The sequence below is a fragment of the Bactrocera tryoni genome, chromosome 2 (genome assembly GCF_016617805.1).
Source record: "Bactrocera tryoni isolate S06 chromosome 2, CSIRO_BtryS06_freeze2, whole genome shotgun sequence".
In the NCBI taxonomy this organism is placed as follows: domain Eukaryota; kingdom Metazoa; phylum Arthropoda; class Insecta; order Diptera; family Tephritidae; genus Bactrocera; species Bactrocera tryoni.
The window spans coordinates 84121144-84139007 of record NC_052500.1 but is presented as its reverse complement, the minus strand read 5'-3'; the positions used below and the strand labels follow the sequence as shown (position 1 = coordinate 84139007).

General features: G+C 37.5%; 3 protein-coding genes across 3 annotated transcripts in view; 2 read left to right on the top strand and 1 right to left on the bottom strand.

Annotated features, from left to right (window-relative positions):
* The window catches only part of LOC120769106 (centaurin-gamma-1A), a 289994-nt gene that overhangs the window by 140014 nt on the left and 132116 nt on the right, over positions 1 to 17864 (bottom strand). The window lies entirely within an intron of this gene.
* Positions 1366 to 2410, top strand: LOC120769113. The gene is made up of 2 exons (XM_040095975.1): positions 1366 to 1487; positions 1636 to 2410. The coding sequence occupies exons 1-2, from the start codon at positions 1418 to 1420 to the stop codon at positions 2334 to 2336; spliced, it is 771 nt and encodes a 256-aa protein (XP_039951909.1). The 5' UTR covers positions 1366 to 1417; the 3' UTR covers positions 2337 to 2410.
* On the top strand, positions 3432 to 5848 carry LOC120769111. The gene is made up of 2 exons (XM_040095973.1): positions 3432 to 3545; positions 5019 to 5848. The coding sequence occupies exons 1-2, from the start codon at positions 3473 to 3475 to the stop codon at positions 5735 to 5737; spliced, it is 792 nt and encodes a 263-aa protein (XP_039951907.1). The 5' UTR covers positions 3432 to 3472; the 3' UTR covers positions 5738 to 5848.

Sequence of the window (17864 nt, the reverse complement as noted above, 5' to 3'; positions counted from 1 at the left end):
GCTACTATCAAGATGGCGGTAGACGTACTGCTACGAAGTGCAGCCTCTTTCAGTGCGGTAAGCATTCACTTCGACAGTCGAGCGACAATACTTGCGCTGAGCTCGCTAACTGTGCGTTAAAAGTTAGTCAAGGAGTGTTTGTTCTCACTACAAATAGCACAAAGTTACTTCATCCTCAGGCTGGTTTGGGTGCCAGGACACAGCGGAATAGCTGGCTGCAATTCCAATCAGACCCATTCACATCGGAATGGGACCGAATTACGTGTAGATCTCCATTGATGACCAGTTCCTGTGACTGCGAGGTCCTTCTGGTCTAGAGTAGAACGCAAGAGCTCTACTGAACTACTTGACCTGAGCAAAGTTCATCTTGCTGCAATTGATGTAGTTCTTACTAGACACTGTCCAATAGGGTTGAAAATCTTGTCGGACGCCTGTTGTCAAAGTTGCATGGAGGAGGGTGAGGTGGAAACATCTAGGCACTTTCTTCATCATTGTCTAGCTTTTGCAAGACTGAGCCTGAAACATCTCAGTAATTATACCTTCGGTGAACCAGAAGACATAGGAGACAAATTTGTGACTGGCTCAAAGCGCTTTGTCTATCTGTAAGAGTCTTATGATCCAGTACGAAACGTCGTTCTTAGCTGTCCAAGTGAGATTCTCCTTAGGATTGACCTTTTAACCTAACATAAGCAGTTTTGGAATTGTTATTGTCACCCATTTTGAGACAACAGTAATATTGGTGTTAGTCGAGTTGTGCGTTCTTTTCGTATTCAACTCGCATACAAAAAAAGAAGGCCTGAATGAGATGAATGGCTGATGTTCGCTTACAAATGGAAGTTTACGCTTCCTCATGGCTTTCAGACTTAAAAATTGACTTTTGTGCCGAAGGAAAAGCAGGAAAATTTTGATTTTATGATGAGACCAATCCTCATTTTTGTCGATTAAGCGAAACACCGAAGTTCTTTCTTTCTTTATCGAAATTAAATTAGTCTTTTTCGCAGTAAAATTGTCAAGTAAAACGTTGAAAATACGCTCGCATATAAGAAACAAAACATAGCCTTTGCCTACTTCAAATGTAGTGCGGCTGTATATCAAATTAGATTTAAAGCTCTTTCAATTATTTTTTATTCTAATCTGATAAGGAAATCCTCACACTTGCAGCCGAATGTGGTTAATAAATTGTAGTACAGTACCGTTAATGGATTTACTGATTAATAATGAACAAGTGAACGAAGACAGATTATTAATTTTTATTATTAGATTTGTGATTTATGTTTTATTTGCATCGGATTTTGCTTTATGACCGATTAGCAGTTTCGGCCTTTGAAGTATTCGTTCAATTCTATAAAAGCCCTTACTACGTCTGAAGAAAGCGTAGTTAGAGAACTGTTAATCGTGTGAGCAGTTAGTATTTACAATGAAAATCGCGATATTCCTTTTGGCCCTCGTTGGTTTGGCGACAGCCACACAAGTCGCTGAAACATATGGTAAGCACACATCACACAGTCGATATGTTTAAGGTTAGGATCAGCAGATTATTTAACTTAGATCTATGTATATAACGTAGCAGATCACAGAACTGTTTGAAAAACACAACGCAGTTTTAATTTATCCTCTCATCCTATCTTAATCCAGCCGATCGTTCGCTCTCGAGCACCGCTGTCAACGTTATCGAGAACATGCGTGATCAGATGCCTTGTGGTTTCCCTGGAGTCGGCATTCCCCCACTTGCTCCACTCAAGATTCCACACAAGGAAGTCAATATCGACACCGAGGCCTTGCAATTACAGGGTGTTGTTGAAAACTTCCGTTTGAACGGTATGGACGATTTCGATATTGATGAGATGAAGATCAATGCGGTCACTAGCAAAGTGAACTTCCTTTTCACTTTCCGCAATGTGAATGTCGATACAGAGTACGATTTACGTTTGCTGTTGAAAAAAGCTGGCTTCACCATCAACTTGGTCGGCAGTGGTCCAGCCAAGTTTGCTGTTAAAAACATTAGTGTCAAGGGTGTTGTCAAGTACTCATTGGGTCTACTGACCGGTAAATTGAAGTTGAAGACCTTGGAAATACGCACACACATCGGCGAAGTTGAGTCCGACATTGAGGGTATCATGGGTGAAGGTGACATAAATGAGAAGCTCAACGAATATTTGGCTGAAATTGTCGAGGCGGCTGTTAATGACAATGAAGATTTGATTACCGAAACCATCGAATCTCTGGCTGTACCAAAGGTGAACAGTGCTTTAGGTGACATGTCTTTGGCTGACATGATTGCTGCAGTGGGCGGTAATAGCGATGAGAAGGACAAGTGTATACCACCTACTTACTAAATAATGTGAGGAGTATATTTCTTGTTTGAAATAAATTGTTTATTTAAAATAAAAGCTTTATAAATTACTGGAAATATGTCTAAACGTTTTGTGGGTGGTGACAACAAGGGGTTAGATAAGCATTGGTTTGATGGATTGTTGCTTTTGTAGATTACTTTTTACAATAAATTTTAAAACTTCTAAGTCATAATTGCATAATATATTTTTATTTTTTGTTTTATTACAACCACATCCCATCGACTGAAGTGTAGAAAGTGGAGAGCGAAAGTTCCGCATACTGCAATGTTTACTGTTAGAGCACTAACAATGAACTAATAATATTAACTTTAAGCACTCGCCAACCTTTAATCGCTTGAAAGCAGAAATCAATGAAGCTTTTTTGCAAGCAAGCTTTTTGGAAGAGATGAACGTCTCTTAAAAAATTTAAGCTTTTGAAATATCGTTTACCAGACCTTTCTTTTTGGCGATAATCCTATCAGAATATATGCGTTATATGTTTTTTTAACTAGGTAGTGACTCTGCCTCCGAGCTAAGTAAAACACAAAGCAGTTCCAGAAGGAAAGGAGAAGAAGAGACGCAAGCTTCTTGAGAGTTTTAGAGCTTTAGAGCTTTATGTTCGTGTTAGTATACATTTTTTGATTGTATTTCAGAATAAATACCTTTATTGAGTCATTTAACAATATCCCTAATCCACATGATAAGGAAATTCTCTTATCGAGCGTTATCGTTTACTCGCAAGATTTCCACGTGATAATCCAGGTGATTTGCGAATGTTTGCCTGACAGCAATCGATAATTTAATGGGACGCACGAGTGATTTGGATTGTCTTAATGACTTTGTTTATTTGACGAACTTGCACCTGCGGATCTTAACGACATTGGACCAATAACAATAACAAAACTTCGTGCGATTTATCAGCTTAACGAATAGCTTAGCGCTATTGATAAGCCGCTAATAATATAACAAAACGCTTGAATAAAATATTTATTACAAAAAGCATATAAAAAAATAGGAAGAAATGTGTTTATCTTTGGCAGAAAGTGCGCAGCGTATAAAACCAAGCGAGCCGCCAGCAAAGCCATTTAGTTTCCTTGCTGTATCCGTGGCGAACGCATAGCGACGAAGTGATTTTCAAAATGAAGTTCCTGTTGGTGTTATTGGCGCTTGTTGCAGCAGCATACAGTTACGAGTTTCAGGAGCGTTTGAACGGTGAGTTTGCCTGCCAACAAACACAACGTTGGTAATCGGTTAGCGAAACTTGAACTTGTTCATGTAGGAAGTTTAAGTGGGCACACGTTTTGTGAAAGTCGTAGGCGCTGAGCTTTTCGTGGTTGTGCTCACACTCATAAATTGGATATGTAGCAGTTATGATTTCCGAAACTAAATAAATCTTTAACATTGATTTAATTTGAAGTGTGTGGGGGTTTCGCCAGGAAATGTTGTGTTGTTTTGTTGAACAAATATCAATTTAAGTTACGAGAATTCTTATAAGCTGAGAGTTTAGAGATCCTTCCTAAAATTCTTGAAATATTGGGTAGTCGAATAAGTCTTTTCGTATTTTTTTAAGGAACTTAACATTCATCATCAAAAGGTTTTCAACCATTTAAAAATGGATGCCTACAAAACGAAGCTCGATGTATGGGTACCCAATGAATTGTCTGTGAAAAATTTAATGGACCTAATTAACATCTATGATTCTTTGCTGAAATGAAATGAAATCGAACTATTTTTGAAGCATATTGTAACAGGAGACGAAAATCGGATCAAATACGAAAGTAATGTGCGAAGAAGAGCATGGTCCAAGCGTGGATTGGCCAAGGATTGACGCCTCGAAAGGTTATGCTGAGTGTTTGGTTATATTGGAAAGGATTCATCCACTATGCGCTGCTCCAGCCTGGTCGAACGATTGATTTTACATTTTACTGTCAACAACTGATAAGATTGGAGCAAGCAATCGCAAAAAACGCCAAGAACTGATCAACAGAAAGGGCTTCTTCTTCAATCAGGACAACGCTAGATCCCACACATCTTTGATGACTTTGCAATAACTGGGAGAGATGGCTGGAGTAAAGTTGGCTTCAAGAGAAGGCTGTGAAAATTATTTGTCGCAGTTTTTCGGTAAGAAACCTGAAAAGTTTTACACTGATGGAATAATGTCTCTAGCGCAAAAATGGCAAAAAGTGGTCGACCAAAATGGTACATATTTGGTCATTAAAGTTTCGTTTTAGAAATACGAAAAGACTTTTTCGACTACCCTATATTTTTCTTCAACTTCTTCGATTAGAGATATATTTGAATATAGAATTTTAGGATGTTGTTTCAAAGGATAAAAAAATATTTTGCGCTGAATGGGCAAAAGAAAATTGTAGAGATTCTTAGCAACAATTTTGCCAAATTTAGTTTTTGGTACTTTCGATATCGTGCCTAAATCTCTGACTCTAAAAATAATACGTGCAATTTCTTAGCAAGAGCCTCGAAACAACAACGATATAGTATTATTTTTTTAGCGATTCATTGAGTAATTCGAGATAAGGCACCTTTCAATTTTAAGGCTCATTTATTTTTACATATTATCGGTCGGGCAATAAATCACGCAGTATAATTTTAACATTCGTTTTGAAGATTACCGATACAATACAATGGTCAATAAACCGTAAAAAACTCTTTACTTTCTTCCAACAGGTTACGATCGCTCCATATCCAGTCAAATAAACGATTATATTGCGAAGATACGCACGCAAATGCCATGTGGTTTCCCAGGGCTCGGGCTGGGACCATTGTCTCCGGCACGTCTCTCACACCGCAATATCGCGCTCAACTCAAGTGGTTTAGCGTTGTCAGGCGAAATCGACGATTTCACACTTTACGGACTGGACGACTTTGACTTCTCGGTAAAGATCAGTGTACTGCTCAGCCGAGTCACTTTCAATTTCCATTGGCATAAAATACATTTCGTTACCGACTATAAAATGGACATGAACACTGGCAACCGAATAAATGCGGGACGCAATGGTGGCGCCAAGTTTGCCATTGAGGATTTGAAAATTGTCGGCTCGGCCAAATACAGCATTATCGGCAAGGTGCGCTTGAGGGAGTTCAAGGTTAGCGCCACCGTCGGTGATGTGAATTCGGAAATAGAAAATTTGTCCAAGATCAAAATTGTTAACAAAAAGTTGAACCAGATCATTGAGGAGTGGATCTTGTTGGCGGTGAATGAGAACACCAGTGAAATGGAGGAGATGGCGAATGACTTTGTAGTGCCATATGTTAATGACTTAATAGGAGATGCGACGTTGATTGACATAATAGCGAAAATTGGTGGTGGTGATGGTGGAAATGGCAGTGGTGGGGAATCAGAGGAATGTTTTCCAGCAGTAGTAGCGTTGACCGACGCAATATAAAATTGCACGAACCAAAGACATAGTTACGTAGAAATATTTGAAGCAGCTCAGGGCGCAAGTAGTAGAGCTAAAATTTTATGAAAAACTTTCTGAAGTTTATGAAAAATATTGCATTTAAAAATAAAATAAAGATGAAATAAAATAAGTTAAAAATAATAAAATAATACTTTTTATTTAAACGGTTAATTATGTAGGATTTTCGAAAATTCGAATATTTGCATATACAGTCGTGGACAGAGAAATGGCACACTTTGAGCATGTAAGGAGAAAAAAATAAATAAAAGCCGATACCGTTAAAAGTTGTGGAAATCAAGTCATACATTAACGTAGAAAATTATTGCGATGCACTTATTTAATAAAACCAAAAACTGATTTGAATATATTTTTTTAAAGTGTGCTACTTCTCTGCCCATGACTCTCCTCTGTATTTGAAAATATTCTCAAACAATTTTAAGTTGATCCGGCAAATAGTTTCGAAGTTATAAACGTATTCGACAGCATTTTTTAACTTAGTGGCATCGGTAACCAAAACTTTAACCGCTTTTTCTTGAAACGCTATTTTTAGATTCGGATAAGAAAGTTTTCCGAAACGGCTGAACGAACGACGTGAAATTTCACGAACTTTTTAGATATGTGCTCGATAATAATTTTGAATTTTTAAACTACTCTATAGTGTAAATTTTTCACAAAAAAAAAATTTTGTTTGGGAGGCCCCTATTTGCTCAATATCGAAATTTTGACCAGTTTTGCGCACAATATCTGTATTCATTTTTCTTTGGTTTTCGGAATTCATATCATTTTAAGCAGAAAAATCTTCCTTGCCGCCAGACAACTTTTTTCGGCGGTACTCCTTGAGGTCGGCTACAGGATCTAGGGAACCCAATTTTTTCCACCGATTACTAAGTGCATAAAATTCTGTAAATTTGCTTTAATTTTATTTAATTAAAAAGAGAATGCTCCTTCAAAAATAATTCACGAAAAATATTGCATTTTCTCACTAAAAAAAATATATATATATATCGTCACCTGAAATGCAAAATAACGTAACCACATTTTCGGAAATTTACAGTGGCATGAATGAAACACGAAATAAAATGGAACATGAGTAAAAGAAAATTTTAATATTGGTTAAAACTGGTTTATATTTTAGCGCAGAACCTGAAAATGTTGAACATATGTAATTTGAAGTAGTGAAGCATAATCAATAAGACACTCAATTTCGAATTTTTTGAAGATACGTTATTTTGCATTTCAGGTGACGATATGTATGTACATCTGTGTTTATTATATGGTATGCCATACAACGCCAGCCCAAAATTTTTTAGCAAGTCAAAATCCACTTAGCCATACAACAACCACTAAAAGTACATTTCTGTAGAAACTTCCCAAACACAGGGTGCACGCCATAAATATTTGTCTATTGTGAACTGGTTTATAACATGACTGAGCTAATACAGCAACCGCGAAATACAAAAACTAGAAATTACCCCAAGTACAGGGCGTGCAATAAGCGAGAAAATTATAATAAAAAGGAAAATTTCGCGCTCACAACAGAGAACGCAGAAAACGAACTGAGGAGATAGGACGAAAGAGACATTATTAATGAAAGCCAAGCGTGCTGTAGTTAAATCAGTAAATTGCTTAGAAAATTATTATTTAGATATTATAAATTTATTTTTCCTGTTATTTTCATAAAAGATTTCCCGCGTCTAAGCTCAGCATTCCCAATTTTAAACTCGAGAACCCACCAAAAGCTGTATTTAAGGGAAGGAAATAATATTGCGGTCATCATCTTTAACTCATTCGTTTCCTTCCTCCCCGCCACATTTATATAAGTATCTCGATTGCAGTGCAAAATCCTTTTTTCAAATACTTGAATTATTTCATTTTTCCTTTTTAGCAGCTTGTCCACTTGCAAACGCACTTGATGTCTGTCTACCATATTTTTATTAGCTGAATGTACGCTGAAAGCATTACGTTTTTCAAATGGTCAACCGAGCTGCCGGCTTGCTGGGCATGGATATCAAATAAAATGATGTGAAAAAGATGGAGCTTGCATCTTTCGCGTTCCTTAAAGAATTTCTATCCAAGTGGTCAACTCTTCTTCGTTATCGTTTTCTTGTGGCTTCCCTCTTAAAGTGTTCAAAATAAAAAAGGAAAAGTTTGAATGAATTGAAGGAACCGAAAGCGTTGGCAAAGACAAACGAATGTTTCCAGACATTTTGTAGGGTACTTGAGCTTCTGTGTGATGTGAAGTGCGTTCAGGTGTGAAATATTTCGGGGAAATTCATGTTTAATGGCAACGAAATGGTTAGGTTTATTTTAAGGCCATCAAAGTGGAATGTATGGTTATTGAGTGTAATATAATTAAGATAAATTTTATTAGTTAATTGTTTAGAAACAGCTTTCGGAAATCTATTTTTATACCCTGAGCAAGGCGAATTTTGCTCTAAGTATATACTCTGATGAAAAAATTATCCTAAAACTCAATTAGGCTAAAAGTTGAGATCATCTTAAAGATTCTAATATTTCAGCATGGATGTTGTAATATACTATACAACAACTTGAAACATTGAATCGTACAGCTTTCAAAATTCGTATGAAGCCAAGTAACAGTGAAAACATACATATGTTCTAGTCATAATTGAAATGTTAAATGGCAATTTGTCAAATTTCGCCCCAGGGCAACAAAAAAGGGCGAAATAAATGAAATTATTTGCTTTCAAAGCGTGTGGGTCCTCGGCTAGACCCCTGCTAAAATGTCTGGCAATAGAAAGTAAAATTTTGATTGAATGAGAAAGTGATGCATATGAGTAAGCAGAAACTGAAGCACATACAATCAGAGCATTATGCTCATGTAAATCTTTTCTGCATACTTTCCAGAAAAGTTCGAGCCATTCACATGTGATTAGGCGAAATATGAGAAGGAAAGGAAGGTGACTGAAATGTACAATATACCGAAGTTTACAAACAAATATTTTTGGTGGTGACAAATATTTTAATACACAAAATTCGGTACAACCAGACGGCGGTGCAAACAGTGAGCGCTTCTTTGAAGAGAACTAAAATGTCAACGGGTGCGTGAGGCAATTGTGACGTAAATGTTTAAATGTTGGAAGAAAGTGATGAGAGTTGTGGATATGAAAATTCATAGCTTATAGAAAATTTGAGACACTTTTTGTGAAACTTTTTTTGAATAAGTGAAACTGGGTTTTTGACAAAAATATTTGTATTTACTAAATTTAAGAAATTCTCTTGCCAGCTGCCCGTGGTAGAAAATTTAAACTGGTCAGAGGAAAGTCTTTGTCACAAAGCAAGTTAAGTGCGAGAAGCATAAAAGAATTGCAACGAAAACGAAATCAAAACGAGCACAAGTGCCGCCGTATATTTTATTAGCAGCAACTGAAGTGACAATAGTCTCAACTAGTCGCCAATTGTAGTGGGATGCCGTTACTCTCAAACAGTTGCTTTTATTCACGGCAGCACAGACAAATAGACAGAATCGCCGAAGACAACGACATCCGGCGCGAAGCTGCCAGAAGATGGCAGCATGCCACCAACGTCCTAGGTGGTCCTAGGCCATGCCGAAACAGTGCTGGTTAATATACATATGTATGTATATAATATATGTAACTAGGCTATGTGTCGCCGCCAAATTCTAGGAAATGAAATGAATATTTATTTGCAGTTGAACTTTGGCTGCGAATAAAGAAAAAACAAAAAAAAACGATTTACATAGAATTTTAGTATTTTTTTCGAATTTGCGACGCGTCACTAAATTGAAATTTATTACCCTACGCATTAAGGCTCTGCTGTCGGCAGGCTTGCTTGCCTTTCTTCCAACAAACAATTTTTGGTAAAAAAAAAATAGTTTCGAAGGATATGTCGTTATATATCTTTGTATAAATGTAATATTAAATTCAATTAAAGACAAAGAAAAATTTTTTGAAATTGATTAAATAAAATATAATTAAAAATTTCGAAAAAATTAAAAAAATTTTAAATTTAAAAATAAATTTAGAAACAAATTAAAAAAATATATGTATATATTTAGAAAAATAAATTAAAAAAAAAAGAAAATTAAAAAAAATTTAACATAACTTTGCTCATTCTTATTCTTACTTATTCTGCTTGGAAGCTTTTAACGCACTTTGTACAAACAGCATACCGCTTCTTCCATAAATAATGCTGATTTCCCATTTCTACCAAAATTTTCCATAGTGCCTTTGCTCTCAAAAATCAATTTCCCCACACTCTGTTCGCTCTCTCGCTTTAATCACTACTTGCTGTCTGCATGAAAAGCACGCCTACTCGAAATTTCACTTTCATTTTCATTTGTCACGAACACAAAGGCTAACAGACGGCAGTTACCCGCCATTAGGCAGGTGAAAAAATTCTTGCCCCCACTTCCCCTCTCCTTAGGGGAAAGTGAATTTCTGTCTAACATGCTTCTCACTTGCCGCGCCAGTTTTCGAACTACCGAAAGTGCATGCCGATTTATTAAAACCACGTTCTGCGCCATCGGTGGCAAGGTGTGTACCAGTGTTGCATGCCGAAGTAGCAGGAAATTTGGCAGTCAAGGGTAGTGCATAATACTTAGTGACAATAACTTATGATCCAATAAAACTGTCTCGCTTCTCGTTTTCTTCGCTTTTCACACTTTTTTCTTTGTGGACTGGCTGCATTGAATTGCCGGAAGCCGTTCAAATTGAAATATTAATCTCTCAAAGCTTGAAGGCAGGTAAGAAGGTTTTAATAAAGTAGAGAGATTCGATAAGCTTTTATGTATTTGAGATTTCCATTTTATTCGAAAATATTTGGAAATAACTTTTAAGTTTGGCACGAAATGTGAAACACCCAGAAGGAAACGTTGGCGACCTCTTCGGTCTGTATATACGCGAGTTAGTCCCTTAGTTTTTGTTATATCGATCTGAAATTTCGCACATGTCTTTTTCTGCGCAAGAAGCTGCTCATATGTCGGAACGGCCGATATTGTTTCACTATAGCATATAGCTGCCATACAAACTGAACGATCAGAATCAAGCGCTTGTACGGATAACTTTTTCATTTGAGGAGATATTTTCACGAAATTTGGCGCAGGTTATTATCTGAGGAAATAGTGTAATCTCCGAAGAAATTGAACAGATCGGATCACTATAGAATATAGCTGTCTTACAAACTGGCCGATCGAAATCAAGTTCTTATAAGGATTTTTTTGTTTTTGTGTTCGTTGCACCCGAAAAAAAATTTTAATTCTCAATGTTAAATATTGCTTTTTAGAATTTCATTTTTCATTCAGAACCATACATCCCCCTAAAACATAAATACGTCCATATATGCCATATAGTTTTATTGTTTATAGCACAGTTTATCATTTATCACGAACAAATCCCATTTATTTTCGCAATATTCAAGTGAAATTTATTATATTGAAAAAAAGCAACAACAATAATGCGACTCTGTGGTCACTAATAATAAGTATGTGCTTAACGTCCTAAGAACACTCTCGTGTGAGCAACGCTGGACGACAAAGTCAGCATAAGTGGAGCTGGTTGTTTTGCTCAGAACACTTGAAGTTGACTTAAGAAAAGTTGAAAATACATGGAAAGCAGCAAAAAGTCACATGAAGGCAGAAGACGACAACAGTTTCAAACTGATTTATGCCTTAAACAGCACAAAACTATTGAACTGAGAATACGCCAGAGAAATAAAAACTTAAAAAGGATGAGTGGCAGAGAAATGTGTTGGAGAAATTGATGGAAAAAGGCAAAACGGAATGCATTCACCAACTCAATAGTGATTTCATGAGCTTTCGATTGTTCGACGGTTAGCAATGCGAGTTCGACAAATATTCCAATACCTAAACAGTGCAGATGACAAGTAACACCAGCAGCTTTTATATACAATATTATATATTTGATACGCCGGTTGGTGTTGGCTTCTTTTTCACTCGCTCACTAACCGAACTTTCTCCCACCACTAACTGTAAAGCATAGTATGAAAATTTATGAGAATTTGTTTGGTAAACTGGAAACTTTGACCCTCGAAAAGGCAACATTTTTGTGTGTCGGCCAAGTCTGGCAAGTGTGTTCGCTGTACTACATATATACATATATGTGTACCCAACACAATTAAATGTGTTATTGTTGTTGCCTGTGTGCATGGTAAGTGCACATGATTTGTTATTCAACGGAAGTTTTTTCGCTGACAGCACAACTACCAAAAATCTAGCGAAAAAGGTATCGAAAAGCGGAGTAATAGGGATTTTCAAAATTCTACAAGGTCTGTATGAACTGCACTTCACTCTTCGCCCACCGCTTTATTGCGGGGGTGGACAGAACGTCTAAAATGTCAGTGGCATGTAGCATTAATGTATTGCTTGCAATAAAAATGCCACAACTATTTGAAAGTAAATATTTATAATAGTTGCGCAGAATGCAAGCAATTCTGGAATGCTTTTGAAATTTATACGTGTACAGTGTTACCTGGATAAATGTGTCATGAAATTCCATTAAACGCTTAATAGTTGATGCAGACATGGATGGTGAATATGCAGAGCAAGGAAAATTATATAAAAACAAGAAAAAAATATCACAAAAAAAAACTTTGGCATACGAGAACTTGATTTTGGTCGATCGGTTTGTATGGCAGCTATATGCTATAGTGATCCGATCTGAAAAATTGATTCAGGTATTATAGTAATTCCTTGAGTCATAATCTATATGAGATTTCGTGCGGATATCTCGTCAATCAACAAAGTTGTTCTTGATTTTGAACGGTAAGTTTGTATGACAGCTTTATTTTATAATTCTTCAATCTGAACAATTTTTCGGAAATTGTAGCAATTCTTATTATAGTAATCTGTACCGAATTTCTTAAAGCCAGTTTTCCAAATAAGAAAATTTGCCATACAAGGCCTTGCTTTTGATTGAACGATTTATATGACAGATGTATGCTATAGTAATCCGATATCGGCGCTTCCAACAAATGAGCAGCTTCTTAGGGAGAAAAGGACGTGTGCAAAATTTCAGTGCGATATCTCAAAAGCTAAGGCACACATTTGCGTGTATAAAGATCGAAAAAGAGTCGATAGCCAAGTCTAAATCAAATAATCTCGTCACGCTGATTATTTATACCAATATAAACTTTATAGGGTCTCCGATGTTTAGCACTTCAAGGCAAACTTAATATAACCTGTTCTGGAATTAAATATACCGTTAGTAATAGAACAACGTTACCTTATGCAACAACACCTCACATATAGTTCCACCATCGCTGCAATTAAAGCCGTCGCTAACTGTGCTAAGACTTGAATTCTAATTTCCCAGCATAGGCGACTTAAGTGCACTTGTGCCACACATCTAATTCAAAGTTTTCCTTTTAGCACAATCCTTAACTAATTAGCGCCGTCCAGGTAACGCTGCAAATCTGGTTCATTACACTGCCGCTCTTCATGCCTGAACTTGTATTGCACTTGTTGGCGTTTCAACGCTCACTACTTTTTTACTACTCACAACACTCATTTACGGGGCTTTACGAGTACCGCTTCAAGTGCCGCCACTCGTTTTATGCCTCAGCCTCAGTCCAATTAGCGTCACGCCAGCGACTACAATGTAATTACCGACCGCAATTGCCACTCGGCGCGAATGTCAGTGAGCAAGTCACACAACCTATTTAATTTTGCGCCAAAATGTATACTACAAATTATTGGCAGTGGTGTGATTTTTGCGCATTCGGCGAGGCAGGTCGCGCAAACAAACTTAAGCGCCAATTATGTATGAATTTTGCATAGATGAATATTTTTTATGAGTGTCATTAGGGGAATTTTACTGCATCACATCAAATAGGGAGATGTGAAAAATATTTAAATGCACACCGATTCCTGTGGTCTCATATGCGTCTGGGAAGCCAAATAGCAGCAGAAATTTGTAGTGTCAATGGAAGCGAAAATAATTTATGGCGTCCCTGTAGGCGATGGTTCTAGGTTGCACAGATTTTTTTGAATCCAAAAAAATAGTTTTTTTTTCAAAAATTTTACTGTGTATTCTCGAAACTTGTATAAATATAGCCTGAAAAGTTTAAACAAACGATTGAGTTTTTTTTTTTTAATTCCAAAAATCGACGTTTTTTTAGGTGTGCCCCACGTTTGTCGGCAAACATAGGTCAGGAAAATTTCTTCTAAGCTCCTGAACCGACTAACAGGCAATTTTCACACGATCTTCTCAAATACATTTGTCAGGAAAAAATCGAAAAAAAAGACTTTTAATAATAATTTCGATTTTCGATTTCGATTTTTTAAGTCACTGTGAAGTGTAATGTTTTTAACAAACATCGCATTTTTTTGGAAAGCCGACATTTTGTTAAAATTTAAAAATTTGCCTACTCCTTCCATCAATACTTGTATTCATCTATAAGTTATTAATTTTTTTTAGATTCTAGATATTTTTTAGCAGAAAAGTCTTCCTTACTGCAACACAACATTTTTCGAAGGATTTCCTGGTGATTGGTAAAAGGATTAAGGAAATACAATTTTCTTCATAATCAATCGCCGATTGTTAAAGTCCATAAAATTTTGTAAATGTGAATGATTTTTATTTCATTTTTGTATAAACCGCCACTCAAAAAAATCACAAAGAAACAGGCTTTTACTATTTTTTACTTTTTGCTAGTATTAATAATCATTTAAGGTTACCAAGAACTCTTACTAAAAAATTTCGCAATAATTTTCACTTCCGCGACTAATTTTAACTAACACGGCACTGAATAATTGTCTGACTAACTTTTAAGTACCCTACAGGGTAACTACTCGCTAGTGCTCTTGGTTGCATGTGTAGTAAGTTCACCCGGCAGCAGCCAAAATGCGGCATTTGCGATTTTCATCAGCCACAGCGTTGCATACTTACAGGCGCACTTGACTTGTGCGCTGGTTATGTGGTAATTTGAATTTGTTGTCCTTCGGTTTACTACACGTTTCTGCACTCACGCCATAGACACGTAGAGCTTTGCTCATTTTTCAGTGTATTTTGTGGCATTGGTGGCAAGTCAAAACGGTGTTGCAAATACACATACATACACATGTACATATGAATGTGGGAATGCCGCTCCATTTGCGTAAAGAATTTGTTGGCGTATGAATATGCGAGCATGTGCGATTCTCGGTAGCAATTCAATGCAGAACTTTTCTTGTTATAATGAAAGCGCAGTCATTAAACATGCAACGGTAAATATTGTGGCTTTCGAAAGTTTGGTAATAAAAGCAGGCGTGTAGTAGTTTAAGATGGTTTGAGTTCAATTGAAGACACAGTGGCATAGAATTGAGGAGCTTAGAGAAGTTGTTGAAAATACCTGGAAGACACTAAAATCTTATTCCATACACATAACCTCAAAAATCCCGGCACTTAATTAAAGAAATATTTAAAAAAATATTCCCTTACTTCGAGGTTAGAACTCTTAAAACACCCTCCAATCACTTCTGCTGATAAAAGCAAGCACTTCAACACTTCAGCATAATGGCCACTTATCATTACGGCCATTTTATTAATTTCCTGAGTAAACGAACACGTTTCGTTACTTCGTAAAAATGCATAAACTATTGCAAGCCTTTATATGTGTACAAACAAACCAGCGCAGAAAAAAAACAAGAGCGAATGGACGGATAGTCCAAAAGACATCCGGGCGAGCGATACATCCTTGGCCGGCGAAGAAACTCCCGTCACCCAAATAGTGTGTGCGGTTAGGTATTTGTATGTGATTGGCTCGCCACTCTTTGTTGCGCTCTTTTTCGTCGATTATCAATTCATATCACGCCAACAAGCGATTCAGCACGCAGCGTTGACGAGCGCGCCGCAAAATCTTAGCTGTTGCCTGCCAAACAAAGCAGAGCTGCAATGAATGACAATAACACCATATAACGGGGGCGGAGGAGGATGGTGCCGCGCAGAGTTTGGCGTGCAAAGAAAGGAGCGCTATTTCCTTACAAAGTACATATTTGCTTGAATTGACAGTTGCTGAAAGCCTTTCAATCGGTTGATTGAAAAGTAAGAACAACAAACACAGCGGGTATCCACGGTGGGTTGAGGAGATAGCGGACAAAGTTTGCAGACGTCGGCAGACAGGCCCACGCCAGTGCGCGACTCTGGTTTTTTTTCGTTAGTTAGCGGTGTTTAGCGAGGTGTAGATATGTCTGCATTTCATTGAGGCAGGTTGAGTTGTAACAAAATCGCAAGGAAAGCGGAAATAAGCGCAAAACCGAAATTGCGAAAATTGTATAAAATTGAGGTCGACATTTAAGGGTCGTTCGCTTGCCATTTTTCTGCTTGAAATTTATTTTTCTTCCCCTACTGTGTTTGCTACACCCTCTCGTTTGCGTTGACCTGGTTACGTGGGCGGAGTCGAGGGTGAACGTTTAGTACACGTCCGCCGCTATTCGCAAAATATATTAGAAGTAGAAATGGAAAAATTTGCTTTGGGAATAGGCAAGGACGCAAATGTGTTGTGTACACGCGCTCCTGAGTTGCAAAGCTAATAATTTCCAAAGTGGAAATGTGAAAGTAGAGCAATAGACGAAGTAGGAACGGCAAAATGTATTTTTGCAATTACGCCATATTTTTCCGAACCAGTAGGTTCGCACAATGCAACGCTGTAGCGCAGTTCATTAGAGCAATATCTAAAAAGCTTTCCAATTTGAAGGATTCCACGTTAGATAGCACCACGGACATTAAAAAATTTCAATATACTGTAAGGTGCTATAGAGCCGATGTGATTTTGACTCCGAAACATGGATCAAGGGACCTTAATCTTGCATCTGCAGTCTGCTTTTCAGTCTATAATCAGGTGTTCGAGTGTTTCCGGCTCCATGTCGCAGAACCTGCAGTTTGCACAAGAGACTCGGCCCTTATTGAATAAGTGTTTCGTGAACTTGCAATGGTCAGTGGTTCCGGAATTTGTTTCTCGGGAGGTTGATTTTTAAATCTGCTGAGATTGTAACAATCCATTAGCAAATTGGCCTGGCGCATGCCTTGGAGTAGTTGTTAATACTTCTCCCTACCTACTCTTTCCTCCTTTGTGGCATGAGGACGAACCGCAACCATTCTAGTGTAACCATGATATGATAGCATGATATGTATTGTGGACCTTTTCGTGTCCACAACAGATTCTGCAGTGGGGTTCTCTAAAGCCTTGACAAATTTCCATCCCAACATTGAGAAAATGGATTGCAGGGTTTAATGAGCTGCATTATCTGTTCTAAGATGATGTAGCTGGGATCCATATCCTTAACATTGACTTGGATGGAATATCCTTTCTATCGACGGCTACCAGCTTGGCACCGGTATATACTTTCCAACCTTGGCTATAGCGTAGCCAAGACGTATATTGTAGACAGACTCCGCTTGCTAAATTGATTCCGGCTGCCGCTGGTGTTGTTGCCTTCTTGGAGCTAAACTTAGGAGCAGCTTCAGTACTAGTGCTAACCTTTGCAGATAGACCAACTTTAGCTCCAGTCTTTGTGTAAGCTCTTTAAGAGCTCGTTGAGAATACTTCCCTCTTATCGGTACAAGTTCTTTCCGGCATTTCCTTAGGAGAAGGGTATCTTATTACGGAAAGCGCTGGAAATCCGTAAGCTTTGTAGTATCTAGTTCCAGACTGTGCTATTTAAGCACCCCTGTCAAGCTGACCCTCGGCAAGTGCAGCATGATCCTTGATGCAACTCTTGTTTTGTACATCCTACCACGGTACGACTTCATCTTTGAATGGTGTGCTATTGAAGAGCATCTACATCCAAACATGAAGTCAAAAAATACATTAAAATAAATAAATTGAAAGAACTTTTCTTCCTGTAACCCAATTGTGCTATAACTAAAATGCATCGAAGCAATAAAGTGAAGTGTAGAATTACCGAGTAAAATTGTCGTTGGAATCTACATAAACCGTTGAGTGATGCCTGCCGTCAGCGCGAAGAATACAATCAAGTTTAAGAAAGCGTGAAAGGAAATATTTTAGATGCATTGAAAATGCAAAGTGCAATTGAGTAGACGCAAATTGCTTGAACATTAACGACAAACAACAACGGAGTCCGCTGTCTAGGGAAAAGAAGAGCAGTGACTAAAATGCTAAGAAGCTGGCAAGA